The 25,208-nt window shown below is 45.1% G+C and overlaps 1 protein-coding gene across 1 annotated transcript in view; it reads right to left on the reverse strand.

Annotated features, from left to right (window-relative positions):
- Dixdc1 (DIX domain containing 1) overlaps nucleotides 1-25,208 on the reverse strand; it is an 81,144-nt gene that overhangs the window by 53,791 nt on the left and 2,145 nt on the right. The window contains exons 2-3 of the mRNA XM_059267841.1: nucleotides 5,516-5,645; nucleotides 192-317 (exon numbers count right to left, since the gene is read on the reverse strand). Coding sequence (XP_059123824.1) covers nucleotides 192-317; nucleotides 5,516-5,645 — 256 coding nt within the window. The remainder of the gene's footprint in view (nucleotides 1-191; nucleotides 318-5,515; nucleotides 5,646-25,208) is intronic.

Genomic DNA, 25,208 nt, shown 5'->3' on the forward strand with positions numbered 1-25,208 from the left:
GGAGTCTCAGCACCTGATTACTGTCTTCCAAGAGGGCACCTGTCTTCATGCAACAAGGATCTAAGACCATGAGCCTAATCCTATTCCAGTCTGCTCAGAACAGCTGGCCACATGGCCAAGGGAGCTTCTCAAACTGGTTAGCACTGGCAAAAGCTAAGTGTTCTTTCCCCAAGGAGGAGGCGCTGACTCACCTTTGGCGGAAGTCTGATGCATACGAATCTTTTTGGAAGCTACAAACTGCAGCACTTTTTCCACATTATTCTTCATTTCTTGTTGGTTACTGGGACTCAACTGTACTCCACTCAGTTTTTCTCCTGCTGTTAGGAGAGGGAGCAAAAAAAAAATAAAATAAAATAAAATAAAAAAATAACACGTAACGTGGTAAGTAAGAACATTATCAAGGTTTCTTAGCAGCCAGGCACAAGGGAGAGGTATGAACACTAAAATTCTCTACAAATAAATGAGTAAGTTAAGTCCTGGTGTATGCACCGGGGAAGTGGTTGTAGGAGAGAAAAATGAGAAACTTTCAGAACACTTCAGTATTTCAAATGTAAACTCACAGTCCTGTAAAGTTATATTGTGTGCATATTTATTAATTCAACAAATATTCATGAGTAGCCACTGTATGCCAAACGCTGTTCTGGTTACTACAGAGAGCAGGGAACAAGGTAAAAACGTGCCTTCTCTCCTAGTTTATATCTACAGTATAACAAGCCAATGTTTAATATAATTTTGGGTAAGGATAAAGACAGAAAAGAATACTGACCATGGCCTTTCTGATAATATAGTCTTGAAAAGTCGGAATAAGAAATGTTTATATTTAAGAAAGTGTGGTGGTTTGAAAGAAAATGGCCCCCAAAGGGAGTGACACTATTAGGAGGTGTGGCCTTGTTGGAGTAGGTGTGGTCTTGTTGGAGGTACTGTGTCACTGTGGAGGCAGACTTTGAGGTCCCATATATGCTCAAGCCACACCTAGGTTCTCAGACTACTTCCTATGAGTCAGGATGTAAGAACTCTCAGCTCCTTCTCCAGCACCTTGTCTGCCTGCATGCTGCCTCGCTCTCTGCCATGATGATAATGGACTAAACCTCTGAACTGTGAGTCATCACAATGAAATGCTTTCCTTTTAAAGAGTTGCCATGGTCATAGCGACTCTTCACAGCAATAGAAACCCTAACTAAGACAGAGGGTACATGCCAGGCTGAAGAGCCATACAAACAAACCCCAATATGGGATTAACTCAGCATATCTGAGGGGCAAAAAGATCAGTGTGGCTAACTAGGCATGCAGTACATGCCAATGACCTCAGCAGTTGGGAGGCTGAGGCAGGAAGATCAGGAACCAAATCAGGTTAATTGAAGTTAGTCATGGCTACATAGCAAGTTCTGGGCCAGCCTAGGCTACATGAGACCCTGTTTCAAATGAAAAAGAAAAGACCAGTGTGGCTAGAATGGAGTTATCAGTCAAGACCTAGGAAAGGCCGCCAAGATAAGCAAAGGCAGTCAAATGGGGCTTTGGGGTATTGGCTTATCTGGTATGTGTTTTCCATAGTTGACTGTGTGTGTGTATAGATCGTGCGGGAGATGAAACTGAGAGATTAGTCAGAAAGATAGCCAAAATATTCAAGGCAAGAGATAAGGATGGTAAGGGTTAAAGTGGAAGAGAATGGCTGGCCAGAAGTCAGACTCTGAGTATATTTTGAATACAAAGCAGAAGGTACATGTTAAGAACTGGCTGTGATTCAGGAGGGGAAGAAAATACTTCGGAATGACTTCTAAGAGTTCTGCTTCACAACTGAGAGAATGACATGAAGTGTTCCTCGACAAAGACGCAAGGTGAGGATGGGCAGGGAGGGTAAAGGGCTTGGTATGGGAAGGAAATACGAAGTTCTGGTTAGCTGCATGTAAGATATTCAAACGACAATGATGAACAGGACACTGTGTATGCATGTCTCCAACTCAAGGAAAAGCTGAAGGCTAAATATGCAAAATTAGAGAGAGATCATCAGGTTTTCTCTCTTTTGTTATGTGTGTCTGAGTGCATAGGAGGTATGCGGTGTGCGCATACATGGGTCTGCGTGGCTGCACATATGGAAGAAGCTGGTCTCTTGGTCTGTCACTATATGCTTTATTCCCTTGAAACGGGTTTTTGTTTTGTTTTGTTTTGTTTTTGTTTTTGTTTTCCTGAACTTGGAGCTAAGGTGGCAGTCAGTGAACCCCAGTGATGCTCCTGTCTCCAACCCCCACAGCACTGGAGTTACAGGTGCACTTGTGACCATCCATGGCTTTTTAAACACGGGTACTGGGGATTCAAACACATGAAGCATCACTGAACCATCTCCTCAGCCCCCTTGAGGTTATTTCAGGCTGGGGATATACCTTAATAGTAGAGTGCTAGCTACTACATGCTAGCATGCTCAAGGCCAAGTTCAAGTTCCAGAAACATGCATGCACATGCATGCGCACATGCGCACACAAATAGTATTTAAAACCTGGATCTTGGAAAATAAAAGCACATTAATACTGACTTCCAGGATTATAGAACATCTCTGGAAACAACAGGCTACCTCCAGAATGGAGGGTGGGTAACTGTGATGGCTAACACTTACTATCAACTTTACGGGATACAGACTCACCTAGGAGACAAGTCTCTCCGTTGACTATTTACATTGGGCTAGCCTCTCTGCCCACGTCTGTGACAGGGTGTTTTAATTAAGTTAACTGGTGTGGGAAGAACCCCTAAGAACGGGTGGCGCCGTTCCCTGGGCTGAAGGAGAAAGTGAGCTGAGCACCAGTGTTCACTGTTCTCTCCTCTGGCTGAGCTGCACCTTGACTGGCTGCCCCAAACACCACCACTCTTTCAAAAGCCCCATGGTGGACTTTTCAAACCATGAGGCGAAACAAGCCCTTCCTTCTTTCTGTTGCTTTGTGTCACAGAAAAACCCAAGTGCTGACAGAGCTTCCGCTGAAGAAAGACAGGTAGAAGAAGAGTTTTGTTTCTAACCCTTTTGTGCCTAGGTTTCCTGTTAGTCCACATGTAACCTATTTAAATAAGGGGAAAAGAAAATGCTTAAAATAGATCTGGGGGTTTATTTTATTTTTAGTGTGTGTGTGTGTGTGTGTGTGTGTGTGTGTGTGTGTACACATACAAGTGCAGATGACCAGCCGGGCGGTGGTGGCGCACGCCTGTAATCCCAGCACTCGGGAGGCAGAGCCAGGTGGATCTCTGTGAGTTCGAGGCCAGCCTGGACTACCAAGTGAGTTCCAGGAAAGGCGCAAAGCTACACAGAGAAACCCTGTCTCAAAAAACCAAAAAAAAAAAAAAAGAAAAAAAAAAAATGAAAAAAAAAAAAAAAAAAAAAAAAAACAAGTGCAGATGACCTTGGGGTCCTGAAGAGGGATGACCTGGAGCTGGAATTACAGAAGACTGTGAGCCATTCTACTTGGATGGTGGGAACCAAACTCAGGTCCTCTGCAAAAGCAGTGTATACACTCTTAACAGCTGAGTCATTTCGGAACTAAAACAGAGCTAGGTTTACACCTTTACCTGAATACTTAAATTTATATGAACTTGCGAAGTTGCTGAGCCTTGTCAGCCTCATCAGTAAAATAATACAGGTTTATCACCTATAATCTAAAACTCTGAACTTACACATGCTCCAAAATCTGAAACATTATATATATATATATATATAAATATATATATATGGGTGTGTGTAAGTATGTCTATGCACTGTGTGCATGTCTGGTACCCAGGGAGGCCAGAAGAGGGCATCAGATTCCCTGGACACTGGAGTTACAGATGGTTGAGTCACCATGTTGAGTTCCAGAGGACTGTAGGACTCAAACCCAGGTCCTCTGGAAGAGCAGCTAGTGACCCTAACTGCTGAGCCATCTCTCCAGTCCAAAAACCTGAAATGTTTTAAACATCATACTAGTGCCCCAAAATTTATGATTTGGGGACATTTTCAGACTTTGGATTTTCCATAATTTTTAGCTATAAGTGCTTCTCTTCCTCTCTCTCTCTCTCTCTCTCTCTCTCTCTCTCTCTCTCTCTCTCTCTCTCTCATTTGAAGTATTTTTGGTCCCAAGCATTTTGGATGAGGGGTACTCCACCTGGACTCAAACCCACATCACAAAGAAATCAAAAGAACAGACTTGGCTATCTTTTTGACATATACTAAGCATCCATTAATTAGTTTATTTTTATAGATCTTCCCTTTTGCTTCCTGGAAACAGAAATAATAATATCTGTTTCCCTAGGGTGTGGTGGTCAAATAAACTCACAAAAGACAGAAAGCATTCCATCCTGACAGCAGCAATTATTGCTGCCCCTGTTACACTCAGTACAAATGAATAGTCACTCATGAGATGTCTCAAAAAAAAAAACAAAAAAAAAAACAAAAAAAAAAAAAACAGATAGGCTGTCTGTTGCAAACCAGCTTCTTCCACACCACATACCTCCAGGACAGCAAGCAACATCAACTGACCAGTAATAAATGTTCGAGAACTTATTCCATGCATTTGGCTGGGGCTGTGGAACCATAAAAACAAAGTATAGTGTATCGTTCTCTTCAATAGTTCAGTCTGTACCATGACTAATTGCCAGTCAGCGAGAGAAATCATAGAAGAGCTATGGACAAACACTCTGGGAATATAGGACCCTAATAAGAACAGGACCCAGAATTAAAGAGGAAAACCCTTCTGTGGAAACACGTGGCTCTGAGTGTCATAGAAGAAAGTCCTTTTGCTAGTGACATTTTCTCTTTTGGCCTGAATGCTACTCCCTTTTCTGTTTCTCTCTCTCTCTCTCTCTCTCTCTCTCTCTCTCTCTCTCTCTCTCTCTCTCTCTCTCTCTCTCTCTCTCTCTCTCCCTCTGTGTGTGTGTGTGTGTATGTGTGTGTGTGTATGTGTGTGTGTGTGTGTATGACTGTTTTGTCTGCATGTATATTTATTTTTGCAGAAAAAAATGTTGGTTCCCCTGGCACTGGAATTATAGATGGTTGTGAGCTATGGGTGCTGGAAGTTGAATCAGGTCCTCTGTAAGAACAGCCTGTACGCTCAACTTCTGAGCCAACTCTCCAGCCCTCCCACTTTCGTTTTTAACTTAGACAGCAGTTCTTTTGGTAGCCCTCCTCCTCTAGTTAGACATGGATTCTTCTGGTCTGCCATTCCTGAACCCCTAGGACTAAGGCAGGATGTCTCTTCTATGTATCCTCCTCTGTGCTTACTCCATCAGAACACTAAGTACAGTAATACAATGGACCTCACTTTCCAGTCCTTCCAATTAGACTGGGAACCGCTGAGGGCACAGAGAGGGCTCCCCATATAATAGAGTGCCTAGCATGTGGTGTTTATTGACCAGTATGTGAATTAACCTTGGGCAAGGACTTTAGGTCTTCCCAACTCCATCACCATGTATTCTAAAGAAGGAACAACCTGCTTTGAAGGGTACATGGAGGAGAAAGAAGTCATGTTCTCGTCTACACTAGCGTTAGAGTCCAAGGCCAACTGACCAACAATCTCGATGAGATAGGCCAGGATCACTCCATCTCGGAGATCCTGTCGCAGGTCCTGCACAGGCTTCACGGATGGCCTCTTCTTCAGCTGGGCATTCACCCAGGCCACATAGGCCTGTAGCTGTTGCTGGAAAATAAAAGGTGGAGATAAGGGAAAGATGGCATATCAGTCTTATCCCCATCCTGTCCCTGTAAGGCAGCATGAGAGGGTGAGGCAGAGTGGGAGAGAAAGGGTTTAAGATATCATGATCAGGCCCAGAGCATGTTCCCAAATCTCTAGCTTTAGGCTAACACCTAGGGAAAAGATAATCTCTGACTAATTCAGTGCTGCAGACAGACAGAGAGACAAATGCTTCCAGGTTGTGACTCCCACTTTCCATGCTCTGTTGATAGGGATCAAGGCTGAGTCCAGGATGCCAGCCAGTATTCAGGTACAGTCACTGCTGCCAGCAACCCACCATGCTTTGCAATCACAGCTCCTTGTGTACTTTACGCACAATGGACCATGATGCTCCTATTAACTGATCTTGTAGAATCAGACATGAACCAGGACCCAAGCACAGTGCTGCCTCCCACAGCTGCTTTCCCCAGAATGAGATGTGGGTGCGGTCATCTCACACTTAACGGAAGATTTACCCTCCTGAGCCCATAATCCTAGGATTGCTACAGAGTTAGTTTTAATCTGTGTCTTATATTGTCAAAGAGGATCTGGTTACATTAAGATTGATGCAGAGAAGGAAAAGAAAACCATAAAGTGGACAGTGAGTCTGAGGACTGAGAAGCATTTTCCTTTACTTCATATGAAATTGGGACCCTGTACTACCAGGAACCTACGAGGCTTCAAGGTTGAGGCATTTAAGGAACTCATTCCAACCCATACACAACCCTGCACATTCCATTTTCCAGAACATGTATTCTGATGTTTATTGCTACCACTTAGTCAGAAGATAGACCTTGATATTTTAAGAACATACAAACAATATCACAGTCCGGGTGGCAGATGTTTTGTTTCTGTAACAGCCCAAGATCCTGAACCTAAAAATTAAGTTTAAGGGCTAATTATATTAAATTATAATTTGGTTAAAGTACAGTTGATTTCTAAGTCTCAAGCACTTCCTTGGTGAAAGATGCTGGAAATTATTTACGGGCTGCTTTCCTGGGCTCAAATGACATCTCCATTAGTTTCTCTGCTGATTTTTGGAAATCGCCATTGGAAGACAGTGCTGAATGGATAATCCATCGGCTACTTGAACTATAGGACCTGCAATGGCCAGCAGGAACCGGTAGGAGGAAGCTGACATTTACTGAGAGCCTGCCACAAGCGAAACACCATTTCTGATGTTTGCTTTGTTTTTGTGGTACCGGGGATTGAACCTAAGGACTGGTGTGTGCTAGCAAGTGATCCACCCTTGAGCAATAGCTCCAGTCCTATTTGTGCTTTTCTATTTTAATTACTAATTCTGATGTTCTGGTTTAAAGACTCAACGAATGTATCTGGCACAGGGCCTGGCACAAAATGGATGCTTACCAAAGGGTTGCTTGTTTGTACATTTTATTTATTTTGTGTGTGTGCTTGGGCACGTGTTTGTGCACATTACGGGGTAAGTGTGGTGGTCAGGAGACAGCCAGTGAGGGTCGGTTCTCTCCTTCCACCTTGTGGGTCTTGGGGACTGAACTTAGGATGCCAGGCCTGGCAGCAAGCAGCTTTGCCCACTGAGCCATCTTGCCAATCCTGGTCATTATTATTGTACTCAACATAATCTAATTTGATTCTCAAATATATATATATATATTATATACTAATATATACTATATTATATCTAACATATTAAAATACTATATATAAACACATATAAAATATATGCATATATATAGTATATCATATATAAACAAAAGCCAAAACAACCATTGTCTTAGTTAGTGTTTCTATTGCTGTGAAAAGACACCATGACCACGGCAACTCTTACAAAGAAAAACATTTAATTGAGTGGCTTTCAGAGGTTTAGTCCATTATTATCAATGGCAGGACATGGTAGCATGCAGGCAGACATGGTGGTGGAGAAGGAGCTACATCTTGATCCCACAGGCAACAGGAAGTGGTCTGAAACACTGGGTGTGGTTTGAGCATACATGAGACCTCAAAGCCCGCCTCCACAGTGACACACTTTCTCCAACAAGGCCACACCTCCTAATAGTGCCACTTCCTATGAGCTTATGGCAGCCAATTACATCCAGACCACCACAACCATAAAGCCAGTATTATTTCCATTTTATGGATAAAGTTTGGAGAAGTGACATGACTTCCCCAATGTCCCCAGAACTAGGACACAGCATGTCCAGTTCTGCAGTCCAGTAAACACTGCCTATGCATTTACAAAGGCCCCTTGCCATTCCAACTCACTGCAGAACGATAACATGAGTCAGACACCCACCCCCAGAAAGTAGCAGATACATAATGTCCCAAGATACGATCTGAGGCAGCCAGGCAAAGGGCACCTCTGGAGTGAGTGCTCTGGTTGAAGGGAACAAGAGCAGAAAAGGCATTAAGAGTAACACTGAGGTAGTAAAACTCCTAATAGGGGGAGGTGATACACACCTGTAATACCAGCATTTGAGGCTAGCCTGGGCTACATGGGCTCCTGTCTCAAAACAAAACACATAAAACTCTTAATCATTTTCCTTGTATCTTTCTCATTTAATTTTTTTTGAGACAATAATGTCTCACGATGCAGTCCTGGCTGGAGTGGAGCTTGTTGCGTGGACCAGACTAACCTAGACCTTTCAGAGATCCTCCTGTCTCTACCTCCCAAGTGCTGGAATTACACCTGACTCAGCTTGCCTATATATGATATCAGCCACCTTAATTCTCCCTCTAAGCATTCCTGCTTGAAGTTCTTCATTGGCCTCCCATTATCTGTAAGACGAATCCCATCTTCTTAGCTGCCCTGCGGTAGGCCTTCCTGTTCTGCCTTTCCCGGTGCTTTGGCTGTGCCATGGGAGTAGACCTTGGGGCATCTGTGGTGATTTGTGGGGTCTTCCCATACTCCTCCATGTCCCTGTCATGCCTCAGTCTGTCCAGACCACACACATTTCCCCAAATGCACCACACTTTCTCACCACTGCACCCTCTCTGCCTGCCGATGCTTTCTAAATTCTCAACTCAAGTGTTACTTTTTCAAGAAAACCTCCCTGATCCTCTCACATCCCTCAGACTCCGTGAGGACTCTGTGCGTCATTCAATTGGCTCACCAATCATTTGAGTGCAACCCATGGGACTCCAAAGATCTTGTACCTTCACTCAGGAGGGCTAGGGAGCCAGCTCCGTGGGCCTACTGCTAGTGCAAGCACAAGTCTGAGGACCCGAGTGTGGATTCTGAACACCCACATAAAAAGCTGGGCACGGTGGGCGGTGCACACCTGTAACACTGGCACTGGTGTGGACACAGGCAACAGGCAAACCATAGGAGCTCACTGGCCAGACAGTCTACCCAAACTCCGGGTTCAGTGGGAGAGCTTGTCTCAAAAAATAACAGAGTGATGGAGGAAGGCATCCCAACATCAGCCTCTGGACCTACACATCACACACACACACACCACACACACACCACACAAACACAATACACACGCACACCACACATATCACACACACACCACACAAACACAATACACACACACCACACACACACACACAATATACACACCACACAAACACAATACACACACCACACACACAAACACAATACACACACCACACACACACACCACATACATACCATATATACACACACCACACACACCACACACACACCACATACACACACACCACACATACACCACACACATACACACACACCACATACACACACCACACACACCACACACACACCACATACACATCATACCACACACACACACACACCACATACACACTCACACACACCACACACACATACCACATACACACACACACACCACACACACAAACACAATACACACACCACACACACACACCACATACATACCATATATACACACACCACATACACACACACCACACATACACCACACACATGCACACACACCACATACACACACCACACACACCACACACACACCACATACACATCATACCACACACACACACACCACATACACACACACACACACACCACACACATACCACACACACACACACACACACACACACACACACACACATCTGCACACAAACTTGCTTGCTGACAGAGGCAAGCGCTCCAAGGAGATGGACAGAGTGCTGAGATGACATTAGACGTCATCTAGCATGACGTCCAACAGGTAAGGAGCAGAGGAGGCAAAGAGGTCAGTGAACTCCAAAGACCTGAGGTGTGAAATAAGATCTCTGCAGGAAGTCACTACAGTTCAGAACACTTTACCTCTTAGGAGAACAGGTGCTCAACAAATATTTGCTTCCATGACTGAATCACTTGTCACATTTCATCAGGCCTACACCTAAGTTACTGTAGAAGTTCATTGTGCAGGGACATAATTTTTCAGTAGGTCAATATAATTTCTTCTTAAGTAACCATAGCCTTGCCTGGCTGCAAAGAAGCAAACTGTCTAGGATGCAAAACTGACCACTGGTCCTCTCTATCTGATGCATGGCAAGACCACAGAGAGGCTGCTGCTGTGGGATGGTCTGTATGTCAAATTGCTCTGATTGGTCAATAAATAAAACACTGATTGGCCAGTGGCCAGGCAGGAAGTAGGTGGGACAAGGAGAGAGGAGAATTCTGGGAAGTGGAAGGCTGAGTGAGGGAGACACTGCCAGCCGCCACCACGACAAGCAGCATGTGAAGACGCCAGTAAGCCACAAGCCATGTGGCAAGGTATAGATTTATAGAAATGGATTAATTTAAGATGTAAGAACTAGATAGCTAGAAGCCTGAGCCATTAGGCCAAACAGTTTAAGCAATATAAGTCTCTGTGTTTACTTGGTTGGGTCTGAGCGGCTGTGGGACTGGCAAGTGACAGAGATTTGTCCTGACTGTGGGCCAGGCAGGAAAACTCTAGCTACAGGCTGCTAACTACTTCTCATGCACATCAATCAGTCCCTGCTGGAGTCTTCTAACAAACGGGGATGCACAGCATCAACAGTCAACAAGTTTCTGAACATCTATTCTGTATCCAAAGCTATGCTAGTTCTCTTAAACACATTGTTCTCTCCTGTTAATCTGATTGATTTAGATGTTCTATCTGCGATGAAGACTAAAAACTGAGACTCATAATAAGGGAAATAACCTGTTCAAGGCCACCCAGATAGTTGTGGGAGTCTGCAGGAGTTCATCTTCGACCTGTTGAAGAGTTCTTGAGGGGAGGAGAGAGGAATAAGGAAATGATAGATAGAAAGAGATGATAAGAAAGACAGACACTGGATAGCTTCGGGAGGGCCCTGGGTCAATACCCAATCACCTCGGGGTTTATTCCAAGGGCTTTTTGTACAATGCCAAGGGACGAAGTAAAAGACCTCCCCCTTTCAAGATCAAAGTACATGGCACAGCCAAGTGTAGACCCTTCAAAACACCTGGTAACTACTCCCCTGGTCAAATCATCCCATTTTGCAGCCCTGCTGGGTAAAGCAAGCTCAGATTCTCTGGCCTTGAGTAAGGTCTCACTAGGAAGCCTCTGTGGGTCTCCACAGATAGTGAACCATGAATATGGGATTTGAATTTAATACCCACAGCAAAAGTTCTTCCCACACCTAAATTAATGCATCTCTGAGCTGTAAGTGATTCGGTAAACCTCAAAGGATGCTCTTTAGTCTAAAGCACCCCTCCACAGGCGATGCGTGGGTCCCTTGTGTACTACTCATCTACACTAAGTGGCTCTCGACTGCTCAGTGTGGTTCAGACCAGCCACAGCAGCATCACTTGGGAATCTGATGGAAAAGCAGGCAGTTCTTAGCACCTCCCAGCTCTGCCAAATCAGAACTTGTGTTTTAACGGGATCCCCTGATGTCTGTACGCCCATTTGAGTGTGAAAAAGACCAACTCAGACCACTGGTCCTCTCCCTAGATGCATGGCAAGACAAAGAGCTGGGGTGTAGTTCTGTGCCAGAGTGCCTCCTCAGCTCATGGGAATTAGCTTCCTTCTGGCCTAAAGCCCTCTGGAGTCCTGTCACTTCACATCTACCACAATGCATTGGGTGTAAAGGATATGTGAAGTTCCCTCACTTATTTCTCTGCTTCCTTTTTTGCTCTCTTCTGCCTTCCTTCTTCCCTTGTTCCCACCAGAACCCCCATTGTTGCTCATATGGACCGGGTCATTCAAAACCCCTAAGGATTATTTTTTTTTAACTTAATTACTTTTCATTGTGAAATAATTTATGGCTCATGAAAAGGTAAATGTGGGCTGGGGACACGGTTCCATAGGTAGACAGTTTGCCATGTAGAAGGCTCTGGGTTCAATCACCGGCACTACATAAAGTGGGCGTGGTGACGACGTGCCTGTAATCCCCTTCAGGCTCGAGGGCATGCTTAGCTACACAGCAAGTTTGAGGCTAGCCCTGTCTATAGGACATCCTGTCCTCAAAGGTCACTAGACAAAGAGCTCATCGGCACTCATTACCCAGATCACCACGAGAGAACCACAGCACGTGACCAAAACAGGAAACTACCATTGGCATAATCTACAGACTTCCTCTGAATTTGTTCTTTAAAAAAGTGCCACATGGGTCCTGGGATCAAAAAAGTCACCAGGCTTGAGGGCAAGCACCGAGCCATCTCACTGGCCTTTAGTTTTCCCCTGCCGTCCTGATGATGAAATTCAGTTTATAGGCTTTGGCAAGACTATCATGTCTTTCTGAGGGCTTTTAATTTTTCTTTCTTTTTTTTTTCTTTTTCTTTTTTTTGAGATAGGGTCTTCTGAAGGGTCCCAGGCTAGTCTTGAACTCGTTATGTAGCCAAGGATAACTGAACACTTGATCCTCCTGCTTCTACCTCCCAAATGCTGGGGTTCCGGGCAGGTGCCACAATGCCTGCTTTTATGTGGTGTTGAAGATTAATCCCAGAGCTTCATGCATGCCAGGCAAGCATTCCACTTATGGACGCATCAGATATCTCCAGTAGAGGAAGTATGGCAGAGTCCCTGGAGTTGGGACAATGCGGCTAGACTCCTCACTCCTTGACAGACCAGAAACAGAGAGAAATGAATTTGGGTGCCCCAGGCATTCTTCATATATTAAGGTCCTTGTTTGGGCATATGCCACAGATACTTTCCAGTTCATGAGTTATCACTTTATTTTTGGTAGAGTGTTATGAGGTTTTTGTTTTTAATTTTTGTTAAGCCCTCAAATTTTGATTCATGGTTAGAAAGCCCAATTAAGAGGTAAAAGAAAAATCTTTGTATGCTTTCATTTTTACTTTTAGATCTTATATCCAGTTGGAGTTTATTCTTGTATATGATATGAAATTCAGCTCTAATTTATACTTTCCCAAACGGTTAGCCACTTGCTCCAACACCCATTTATACAAACATAGTCTTTCTCTATTCCAATGATTTGAGATGCTACTTTATCACATTCTAAACTTCCATAAATTCTTGGGCCTATTTCTGGGCTTTCTATTCCGCCTCACTTGTCTATGTCTACCCATGTACCAGCACCAAAACGTGCTACTCAGAGAGTATTTATTAAGAAACAAAGCCTCACTGTGTGGCCCAGAGTGGCCTCAAACTCTTGATCCTTCCGTGACAGCCTCCCAAGTGCTGGTGGAGGGCTGGCTGGCTCGTGTATCCAATCTGACCTCCAATTCACTAAGTAGACAAAGGTGGCCATGACCAGTTTAGACCATGATCCTCACAAGGGTGGTGAGGGTTGAACCCTGGGCACATGCCAGGCAAGCACTCTACCAACTGAACTATATTCCCAGCCCCATGCAATATATGTTAATATCTTCAAGGGCCAATCCTCTTTCCTTGAAAATTATCTTGCTGGTTTCTTAAGTAGTCTTGTCTATTTATTTCTCCATGAGAACTTCTGTTTCTAACTGTCTAATTTCCTAAAAATGACCACATAGTTATACAGAGGTCTATAAACTCTTTTGTAATTTTTGTTCCCGTTTCAATGGCTATTTTTCCAAGTTCATTTCTAATTTTATATATTTTTTCATTTCTCTCCTTTTCTTCTTGATCATGTTAGCTAAGGATTAGCCTATCTTTGCAATTATCAGTTGTAATAAGGAACATCCATTGTCAGACAAGGCAATAAGGAGGCCAAGTGATGAAGCTGAGCTCCTGAAAGGAAGCATCACCAGGGAGAAGATAACACACTCCAGGAGCAAATTGAAGGTGTGACAGGATGCAGCAGAGAGAAAGGACCAGAAAGCAATGCCCCAGAGCCGCTGGCTGGCAGTGCTGGAAGGGCTAAAGGTGACCTGGAGAACACGTAGTGGGCAATACAAACAGTTAAGTTTTGGGCACAGTATGAATTATTTACGCTGGGGTGGGGATGTTTCCCATCCAGCTGACAAAATACAGATCAGAGCACAAGACATGGGGCATTGGGCTGAAGACACACATTAAGAGGTATCTATGTGGGGCTGGAGAGATGGCTCAAAAGTTAAGAGCAGTGACTGCTCTTCCAGAAGACCTGGGTTCAATTCCCAGAACCCACATGGCAGCTCACGACTATCTGTAACTCCAGTTTCAGGGGATCCGACATCCTCACACAGACAGGAATAAAGGCACAAACACCAATGTATATAAAATGAAAATAAATTATATATGTATATGTGTGTATAATATATACATATATATTATACACACATATGAACTGTGCAAATGACTACCTTCCACTGAGCACTTCCTACATGCCAGGTACTGTGCTAAGTACTTGACCACACACTTTCGCATATTAACCACCTCCTCGTACACACTGATCCTTCTCAGAACTATTCTTCCCATTTGATAGATATGAAAACCGAGGCACAGCTGCAGTCATAGGGCTGGTCCATGGCAGGACAAAGATTTGCATTCATGCTTACTCTAAATCCTGTGTTCCAAAGCATTTCAAAAAGTGAGGCAAACTATGAGAAGTGACTTGGTATGAAAAGGGTTGAGAAGTGAGGGTACCTAAGGGAAAGAAGAGAACTTGAATGCACTCTTGTCAGCCACTGAGAGAGAGAGAGAGAGAGAGAGAGAGAGAGAGAGAGAGAGAGAGAGAGACAGAGACAGACAGAGACAGAGACAGAGACAGAGACAGAGACAGAGAGAGACTGCATGCATTATCTTCTTCAGCCACCAGACTTGTCCTGGTTAGTTTTTTGTCAACTTGACATCTGGGAGGAGACCCTTGACTGAGAAAATATCTCCATTAAATTGCTTGTCGGCAAATCTACATAGCATTTTCTTGGTTAATGACTGATGTGAGGGGCCCCAGGCCCCTGGAAGTGGTGCCACCCCAGGAAGGTGGTCCTGGGTGGTCTAGGGAAGCAGGCTGAGCAAGCCATAAGGAGCATGCTAGTAAGCACTGTTCTTCCATGGCCTCTGCTTCAGTTCCTGCCCCGACTTCCTTTGATGATTTACTTTGATGTGGAAGTATAAGCCAAATAAAACCCTGTCCTCCTCAACACTGCTTTTGGTCACGGTGTTTTATTACAGCAATAGAGAGCAAACTAAGACCCAATCATTAAAATCATCGTTATTTATGCCCTTTTCATATGGAAAACATGCTCAAGGGTACACTACCAATAAGTAGTCAACCAGGATTTGAATCCATTCCATCTTACTCCAAAGAATATATTATTTCACCGGGCGGCGGTGGTGCACGCCTTTAATCTCAGCACTCGGGAGGCAGAGCCCAGGCGGATCGCTGGGAGTTTGAGGCCAGCCTGGATCAGAGAGAGATCCAGGACAGGCTCCAAAACTACACAGAAACCCTGTCTCGGAAAAAAAAAATATTATTTCTACTATAACCAAGAAACCTGGGACTTGTCAACAAGTGGTGGGCCAGTGAGATGAACTCAGGTCAGCAGGTAAAGGCACTTGCTGAACTGAGTTAAGTCCCCAGAGCCCATGTAAAGGTGGAAAGAAAGAACAGACTCCACAGAGTTGTCCTCTGACTACCACATGTTTTGTGGCATGCACGCCCATGTACACCACATCATCATATCATCATCGTCACCATCATCATCATCATCACCATCATCATCATCATCATCATGATTTTTAAAGGGTGGGGAACAAGTGCCAGGCTAGGGAAATGTCTCAGCTTACCACACAAGCATAAAGATAGGAGTTCAGATCCCTGAAACCACATAAAAGCTGGGTGAGTGTGATGCCCAGAGTAGGAGGTGGAAACAGGGATTCCCGAGAGTAAGCTGGCTAGACAGACTAGCCAAAATGAGCAAGTTCAAGGGTCTACCTCAATAGACAAGGTGGTGTGTGATCAAGGAAGACCCTGACAGCAGCCTCTAGCTCCCATACACATACTGACACACATCCATCCATCCACACACATACAAACACATTTTTAAAGGGAGAAATGGCGAGATGAACAACAAAAAGTGTCAGGACATTCAGGAAGACTCAGGACAGATCAGTATGTGGCAAGGAATTCAGAGAAGAGAGACGTTCAGGTCAGCAGCAGCCTGAGGAACCGGACGACCGTTTGATGTAGTAATAACAGCTCAAGCTGGTGACCTTTTGGGGAACAGACCCTGTAGCGCAGCAAGGCCGAAGTTAGGTGGCAGCGAACTGAGAGGAGCCCAGAAGGTGAGAAAAGAAAACGAAGAAGAAGGGAGAGAGGGTCCTAGCTGGAGGGAAAAACAGGATAGGGCATGACTGGCTTTTAGGATGGGTCAGTGACATAGAAATGATCAGAAGAAGGGGCTACTTGATGCAGACAGGCTGGGAGGAAGGAAAGGGCTACTTCCCCCCATCCAGAGTGCAGGGCTATGGGGAAGAGTGGGGTGGGAAGAGGAATATCGACAGTTTAGTCCCAGTCCCACTTCCCCCAAGCCATTCATTCCTGGGAGGAGGATCGACTGGGAGAGAAGGTAAGGGAGCGAGATTTGCAGCAGACCCTGTGGGACCACTGAAGACGCTCACAGGGGCTAGAGAGCATGATGCCGCAAGTGAGTCACCTGGCAAGGTGGAGCGATTTACTCTAGCGTGGCTCAGCAGGCCCGGACCATCCGTGGAGGAACCAAGTAAAGGCTCTGGAGAGCTGGAGGTAGTCAGGGACTCCAGGACCACCCGGGCAAAGGGAGGGAGGGCTGGAGTCACCGGTCTGAGTCAGGGCCAGGGAGAAAAGATGAAACCAGTGGATAAAATGAAGAGGATAAGGCTAGGAGGTGGTGGCGCACGCCTTTAGTCCCAGCACTCGGGAGGCAGAGCCAGGCAGATCTCTGTGAGTTTGAGGCCAACCTCATCTACAGAGTGAGTTCCAGGACAGGCACCAAAACAACACGGAGAAACCCTGTCTCGAAACCCCCATCCCCCAAAAAAGATGAGAGGATGGAAAACACCAGGAAAGGAGAGGTCGATGGAACAAAAATATTAAGTTTAATTAAATTAATAGTGGAAACTGGGTTTGGAGCACAGTGTCGGGGTTCAAGACACCAGGTATAGAGCCAGATGTGGGAGTACACACCTGTAATCACAGCACTCAGAAGGCTGAGGCACGAGGACTAGCCTGGGCTACACAGTGAACTTGAGTGGACAGCCTGGGTGAGGGAACCAGACCCTCTCCCTCTAAAAAAGAAAACCGTTTTTTAAAAGGTGTGGGCGACATGGTTCCACACGTGTCTTGATGAAGTGGCCCAGAGGTGTTCATCGCAGCAGAAGGGGCAGTGCGGGAACTGGGAAGCTAAGTCATCATTATGATGGATCCGGAAGTCCTCCCAGGAAGGTATTAGGATGCTGCGGCTATTTTGTATTATGCCCAGACTCACATAGTTTTTAAAAACTGATAAGCAAATCTTAGGTTAAATCAACTATTTTTTTAAAATTAATAGCTAGCATTTGGGACATCTATCATCACTTCCGATGGCATAAGTCAGCCCAATGGAATCTAACAAGAGTGTTCAGACCTTCACAGCGGCATGGGGCAGTTCTTATCCGAGGTGAAGGGTTAGAGTGTTCTTCTCCAGGTCTCAGCTCCACAATTTTCTGTCTAACCCGCAGAGGGGGGTTGTGTTCGACCTCTAAAGTGGGGGTCTGGTCTTCCTGTGGCCTGGGGCTCTCTGCACTTCTCACTTAAAAGGCAGAAAAGACCGTGTTCCTTTGCTACCAATGTCTGCTGCTGCTCTGAAAAGCCTGATTGAAAGGACAGAGTCATTCTTGTGAGGAGCAGCGCACCACCCACTTCCTGTTGCATGCTTACCTTAGAAGAGGCTGTGGTGTGAGCCCAGCCCTGCCTGGCTCAGCTGCCTGGCTTTCACAAGAACAGATCAGGGCATCTCCCTCCACAGCAGATGAAACACTAAGTAATTTCTGCAAGAGTCTGTCCCTCTCTGCAAGTTCCACCCATTGTTTTATTTTCATCTCCCTCTTTTTTTTTTTTTTCTATATTGGTATTCTTTACATTGTAATTTAAACAAAGCTAGATATTTGTTTTGCATTGCTAGGTGTTAAACTCCGGGTCTCAACGTATACAAGCACTCTACCCCTGACCTATATCCTCAGTTCCCCAAAGCCAGATGTTTAAAAAAAAATTGTATTATCTTTATCTACTTATTTGTGTGTGACTGTGTGTCTAGGGAGATTAGGGTGTGTGTAAACATATCATAATATGCATGTGGAGGTCAGAGGACAACTTGGAGGAATCTCTCCTTCTATCATGTGGCTCCCAAGGATCAAACTTGGGTCATTAGACTGGGTGGTAGGTCATCTCATAGGCCCAGAGTTTTAGTTAATTAAGCTTGGTTTTTTATGTGTAGGGGTGTTTTGCCTGCATGTGCATCTGTATATCACATGTGTGTCTGGTGCCTGTAGAGGCCAGAAGAAGGTACTGGATACCCTGGAACTGGAGTTACAGATGGTTGTGAACCACCACGTGGGTACTGGGAATCAAACCTGGGTTCTCTAGAAGAGCAGCCAGTGCTCTTAACTACTGAGTCATCTCTCCAGCCTCAGATTTTTTTTTTTTAACTACGTCTTCTTTGGTTAGGACTAGGGTGAGAGGTTCAGATCCTAAATCACTCATGTTCTTTTTCTTCCCTGTGAAACCTCCCCTCTGATTTCCCTGCTTCTCCCTTGCACCTTACTCCAAATAGAACTAAAAAGAAAAGATTCATTTCAATTGTGTGTGTGTATGTGTGTGTGCAAGAGAGAGAGAGAGACAGAGAGAGACAGCTAGACAGAGAGAGACAGAGACACAGAGAGACAGACAGAGACACACAGACAGAGACAGAGAGAAACAGACAGACAGACAAAGTGCCCCAGAGTCCAAAAGAGGGTGTCAGATCTCCCAGAGCTGGGGTATGGTGGCACATGCTTGTGACCCCAGAGGTGTTAAGATGAGATGGAGACAGGCGGACCCCTGGAAGCTCCCTGGCCACCCACTCTAGACTGCTGGTAAAGTCCCAGGCCAATAAGGGAACTTGTTTTAAACAAAAGGCGGAAGGCACCAGAGGAATGACCTGCACACACATGTGCACGTGTGCACACGAGCACCCACACAAACACACTTAGACGTTGTGATAAACCAGGCTGCCCATTTACCCGTGAGAAGCTGTGTGTAAAAGAAGAAATAAAGACACCGTGGAAAAGGGGGCAGAGAGCTGGGGAGCCTTGCTGCCAGAGTTGGAGTTTTTGCTTTTCACTAAGTCTAAATTGCTGCCATGGCCCTGCCTTTTCTGTGGTTTAATTTTTCAGATTTTCCTAGGATTCCATGAGTCAGTAAACTCCACTTCCTATTCTTCTTGTTCAAGCTGGGTTTTGGCACTTGTGGCCAGATTTTCACAAAGAAAAAAGGAGTCAGACAGACAGTTGGTATGTATGCTGTCCATGACGGACAGACGCTGACTTTGTCGTGAGTTTCACCTTTAACTTGTTCTGGGGAAGTGATAAAGATGTCAGTGTCCTGGGCTGGAGAGATGGCTCACAGCTTAAGGGCATTGGCTGCTCTTGCAGAGGACCCTGGTTTCCAGCACCTATATGTCGGCTCACAACCAGCTGTAACTCCAGTTCCAGGGGATTTGATGCCATTTCTGGTCTCCATAGGCACCAGACACTTATAAGTGCACCAGCATATACACATGCAGACAGAACATTCATACACATAAAAATAAATATTTTTAAAAGATGTCAATGTCATGGATAATTCTAGAAAGACAGAGATTTTATGATAGCTGAGTCAGGCCTCAGAGGAAGGAGAAACAGAAGCAGCAGTGGTAGCTGTTTAAGCGGGCTTTGAATCTGACAAGGCTCACTACTGGTGCCTGTTTCTGTCAGCTTCCTCCAAGTCCACTTCATGTACCTTACAATCTGGGTTCAAACTCTCCGTGTAGACAGTCCTATCCACACCCTTCATCTGGGCAGGGACCCTTGGCCTTGAAAGCCTCCTTGCTGCCAGATGTAACTTGCCTTCTGTTTTTCTTTAGGATCTGCCCTTCCCTCCAAACAACTTCATAGCCTTGGCCTCTGCTCCCCGCCCCTCGGCGAAGGAGATCAAAGCCTGTTTCTGCAGAGGATGTGTTTGGGTAGAGCTGCAAAAGCAAGTTGTAATTTCCACCAGGGAACTCCATCGACGTGGTTTGGCTCTGTGGCCCCCTGCTGGCCAACCGGGAGAGCAGCAAGTGCAGAGACAGTGAGGAAGGAAGCCAAACGGCCAAAGGAAATTAGTTTAACAGTGAGACCGGAGGATTCCTGTTTAGAGCGCAGCCTCTCCAGCAGCAGAAGGTGAGAAGGCAGGGTTAGGGAGTTCCTCAGACACAAAAGCCCAGGTTAAGTTATGACAGGGCCAAATTCTGCCAGCAGGGGAAAAAAAAACCCACAATACTGTATTTCTTTTCTACTAATTCTTTTTGTTTTGTTCTGTTTTTTCAAGACAGGTTTCTCTATACAGCTCTGGCTATTCTAGAACTCAGTCTGTAGACCAGGCTGGCCTCAAACTCAGAGATCAGCAGGCCTCTGCCTCCCGAGTGCTGGGTTTAAAGGTGTGCACAACCACTGCCTGGCTCTTTCCTTCCTTCCTTTTTCTTTTTTTCTTTTCTTTTTTTTTTTTTTTTTCCGAGACAGGGTTTCTCTGTGTAGCTTTGCGCCTTTCCTGGAACTCACTATGTAGCCCAGGCTGGCCTGGAACTCACAGAGATCCGCCTGCCTCTGCCTCCAGAGCGCTGGGATTAAAGGCATGCAACACTACAGCCCGACACCAGGCTCTTTTCTATTAATTCTTTTGGTCCTTTACTCCAGTGTTCTTTGTTCATTGTACTTGGTGGTCAGTTGGGTCAAAATAAAAGTATCATTAAAATTTCTTCTTCCTCACATGGACAGGGCCATTTATATCAAATGTTCAGCTTTATGGCCAAAGGATCATATAGAAAAAGAAGAAGAGCTAAGGTTTTTCAGAACGATACCATTTCATAAACATAAAATTTCCAATAATTATAAGCTCTCTAAACAATCTGTTCCTTCATGAATACACGTTATAAGGTAAGTGCTCAATAAACGCATGAGAATAAATCAATGCATCTATAGTCAATCTATAATCTCATCAATCAATCTATAGTCTATGGTGTCTCTTAGTTTAGAAGCAGACCATCTGGCCTACCCTCAGAGCTTCTGATACCGGATTCACCCCCTTACCAAAAATGGCCAATGAAGGTTATGTGTATGACCACTTCAATGGCAGTTAGCTTAGGAACTAATACAGAAAGGCGTTCAGAAAAGCAGGAGTTTGAGCCTTTGGTCCCCACAGCCCAGACAAAGCCCATCAAGGCAGATGAAGTATTATGCACACTCAAACTCTCTAAACTGCCTGGGGGAGTGGCACCTGGCAAACCGTGCCCTATCAGGGCCGCACACGCCTGGTCTGCCCATCACTCCGCACCGGGAACACAAGGCTGCCTGGTAGCTTTCAGCCAGGGAGCATCTGTTGGGCTGGCATTGGTGCCAGCGGGAACAAAGCCAGTGAGGCTGGGTGGGGAGTGAGGAAGTCAGTCTAGATAGAAAAAAATCAGCTGAGAGGCGGAGTCCTTCGTTACATTAAATACTTAATGGGCCTTTAATTTCTACAGCAAAGCACTGAGGAATTCATTGCGGGAATATCTGAGAGCCTCTTTTTGGCCCAATGCTGCAACGCTACTTCATGGAAAGCAGGAGGCACTAAAAGAGGGTGCTCCCGGCAGCTCTCCTGCCTCAGTATCCTCTTCTTTCCTCAGTATCCATCCCCTTCACAAGATGAGGCCAGACAGAGGCTCACACTCTGTTCTCAGGGAATGTCGAGCAGATAAATTCCCTGCCCCTACCCTTCCCTTTAAACACAAAACATTTATTTATTTATGTATGTATTTATTTATGTATCTTTGATGACTAGGGGTGGGTGGGTGCATGCCTGCCATGGCGGGTGTGTAGAGAACGACTTGCAGGACTCAGTTCTCCTCTTCCATCATGGAGGTTCTAGATACTGAACTCAGGTCACAGGCTTGGTGGCCAAAGCCGTGATCACTGAGCCATCTCACCACCCTCGTCCTCCCAGCCTTTTTTTTTTTTTTTTTTTTCCAGACAAGGACCTATTATGTTGCCCATGGTGACTCAACAAGCAACACGTGGGCTAAGCAACCCTCCTGCCTCAACCTGCTGAGTAGCTGGGACTCCAGCGATGCGCTACTTCCCCCAGCCAAGCCTGTGAACCTTGAGGTGGCTTTTTAATATGTCCCTTTCCTACTTGGAGAAAAATGGGTTGGGAAAAAAAATCTGCCGGTCCACATGGTCAGACAACTGGCTTCTAGTTGACCAACGTTTTCATAAGTCATTCCCTTGACTTTCAACCTCTTAGCCGTTCACATCAAAGCTAGGCAGAAGTTCACTCTTTTCCTCAAGCGGATGTCTGTATCACCACAAAGTTCCCAAGCATGAGGCTTTCTTTATCTTCATTGGCCTGTGAACTCCATTAGGGAACAGACTCTGTTATTCTGCTTCTATTTCCAGAGCCTGGCAGAGTGCCTGGTAAACACAGTAATTCAGGGAGCGTTTGCTGAGTGACTGTGACTGCCTGCACACGTATACCAGCTGATGGGGGGGGGGGGAGACGGGATCTGACCTTAGTGAACACAAAGGTGGATAAATATTTGCTTCCTTTCATGGCTTTATTAGTTAGAAAGTGTTTCTATAATCTCCCATAAACATTACTCTTTTGTGGTGTTTATGACATATTAAGCATCCTGCTGGGGCTCTCCCAGTAGATTTTGTCTCTCCCTATACAATTTTCAATAGCTCTGTGTACTCCCCTCATCCAATGAATGAATAAACAAATGTTATTGGTCAAACCATACCATAATCGTAGGTCTATTAAAGTCTCCCAACACAAACACCAAAGTTTTTAAAAAGGAGGTTATCCCCCAGGAAAAACACTAGCAGAAATTCATATTGCCAAAGACGATGTTAATTTAACAACCCCTACCAAGTAGCTTGAACTAGGTGTTGAGGGACAGCACTGCAGAAATGGAGACAGGGTGATCGGGAATTCAATGTCATCCTTTGCTACATATGGAGTTCAGGGCCAGCCTGGGTTACGTGAGAGCCCATGTCAGAAACAACAGGCCCAGGAGACAGGTCAGTCAGTGAAGTGTTTGCTATGTAAGCAGGAAGACCCAGTGCCCAGCACCAACGTAAAATGCCAGGCACAGCAGCACCCAGCTGGAATCCTAGCACTGGGCAGGCAGAGACAGGCTGATTTCCAGAGCTCGCTGGCCAGGCAGGCTTGTGGAATCAGTGAGCTCCAGGTTCCATGAGAGACCCTGTCTCAAAAAGTGAGGGGAGAGGGGCTGGAGAGATGGCTCAGCTGTTAAGAGCACTGGCTGCTCTTCCAAAGGACCCGGGTTCAATTCTCAGCACCAACATGGCATCTCACAACTGTCTATAACTCCTGTTCCAGGGGATCCGACACCTTCACACAGACATTCATGCAGGCAAAACACCAATGTACATAAAATATATGTAAAACAAATTATTTTGTAAAAAGTAAGGGGAGAACAATTGAAGAAGACACTTGACATCAATTTCAAGGCTGCACACACGCCATACCACCACATACACATCTCACACCCACCCACCCACACCCACACCCACACCCACACATACACCACACACACATACACGCCACATCTCAAACGCACACACATCTCACACACACACATACACACACATACACACACACCACACACATACACCACATCTCACACACACACACATACACCACATACACACCACATCTCTCACACACACACATACACACACACATCTCACACACACACACACCACACACACACATCTCACACACACACACATCTCACACACAAACACACCACACATACACGTACCACACACACACATTACACACACCATATCACACACACACACACCACATACATTACACACCACACCACACACACACACACACACACACACACACACACAATTTGCTTTGAAACAAATGCAGAATAGGGAAGTAGAGAATTACAGAAAACCCACATAGCCAAGGTGGGTTACCAATGACAGTAGCCAAAATCTATGGATAATTCACAGTCAAAATTAACCATGTCAATACAAGAGATTGCTTTAGCATCTCTGACATGAATCAATTCTGTGACTTCTTTGCCAGGCATGCTGAGGCCAGGACTCTAGGTGGGCAATGTGATTGAAAAGATTCTGTCACACGCAGTTCTATTCAGTGACATATGGATTGAGGAGAGACCAACAATACATAGAGGGAAGCCTTGATTCAAAGGGCAGGGTTTCTCTCTGCTGCTGGATCTCTTTATAATTAACCAATTAAGGCCATAGCCCTGTCTCCTGTGGGAGTTTTCTCTGCCATGGAGAATGAGGTTGCAGCCCTAACCACACAGACCTATAATAAACCATCTGGGTGAAGAAGGATAGCTTCAGATATACTTAGATTATTCCCAAGAGGTAGTTGAATGCATGTGTGGTATTCTTAGCCTCAGTAGGAAGAATTTCTCAGAGGAATTAAGCGTATTCTGACACCGTCTTTTAAGTCTCCAGTTACAGTCTTATCATATGACTTGAGCAAAAGAGACTGAATATTCCTGGGCCTATTAAGCAACCTGGAGCCTGGACTAGATCAAACAAGGCCCCCACCAACCATACCAATTACTTCCCTCAGACTGTTGTTCAGCAGCAGGATTATGTGCAAGTGTATGGCGGGGTGGGATGAAGAAAATGTATTATGTATGGGAAAATTTATGTTAACTAGGGAATCCTTCAAATGTAACATTGGTATTTATATTACTTAGAGGTATGAAATCCAAGTGCTACTTTGGTTTCCAGAGTTCAGATCTACTAAGGATTCTACTACTAAGGAGTACATGGGTCTGCAGAGAGAGCAGTTTACGGGGTGGGCGGACAATTCAAACACCACAGGGGGCAAAGACACATTACTGAATTGCTCTAAACAGAAGAATTAATTGCAAGGTTGTCTGGCTGCTGTTTTTAGGAATATTCCATTACCACCATAGGAAAAAGAATATTT

The sequence above is a fragment of the Peromyscus eremicus genome, chromosome 7, assembly GCF_949786415.1.
Source record: "Peromyscus eremicus chromosome 7, PerEre_H2_v1, whole genome shotgun sequence".
NCBI classification, from domain to species: domain Eukaryota; kingdom Metazoa; phylum Chordata; class Mammalia; order Rodentia; family Cricetidae; genus Peromyscus; species Peromyscus eremicus.